Genomic DNA, 418 nt, shown 5'->3' on the forward strand with positions numbered 1-418 from the left:
CGACGCATTTTTGTTCGAATAACTCAACGGGATCTCGGATTGTTGCTTGCAGGTTTGGGGGGATTTCACTTGTCAAGTTTCAGGCAATGACATTTGCGCCACAACTGGCCGGTTGACCCCAACATTGTACAACCAAATGACATCTGCAGCAAGCGTGAGTTATGGTTTGTATCGGTTTGGACCGTTCTTTGTGGACCTCGTAGATTGTACATTTGTTCGTCAAGTGTTTATGGACATCAGTAAAAATCATTGCCCTGGCCTCCGACTGTTCATGGAATTGACATACGTTGGGTTGCTTATGATGTCTGGTTCTGTCATGCTCTCCCTGATCTTCTGGATTATATATGCAAGAGAGCGACGACATCGAGTCTATACTAAGCAATTTATTGCACGAACTCGCAGCTAGATATCGACTGAT

The 418-nt window shown here is 44.7% G+C and overlaps 1 protein-coding gene across 1 annotated transcript; it reads left to right on the forward strand.

Moving 5' to 3' along the window:
* Positions 1–50: 50 nt before the first annotated feature.
* Positions 51–418, forward strand: LOC111787306 (the record flags this gene model as incomplete). Its single annotated transcript, XM_023667351.1, is given in 1 exon segment — positions 51–418. A coding segment is annotated over 1 exon segment (356 nt), but the record flags the coding sequence as incomplete, so codon positions are not given.

Source organism: Cucurbita pepo, unplaced genomic scaffold (assembly GCF_002806865.2).
Source record: "Cucurbita pepo subsp. pepo cultivar mu-cu-16 unplaced genomic scaffold, ASM280686v2 Cp4.1_scaffold009849, whole genome shotgun sequence".
Lineage (NCBI taxonomy): Eukaryota > Viridiplantae > Streptophyta > Magnoliopsida > Cucurbitales > Cucurbitaceae > Cucurbita > Cucurbita pepo.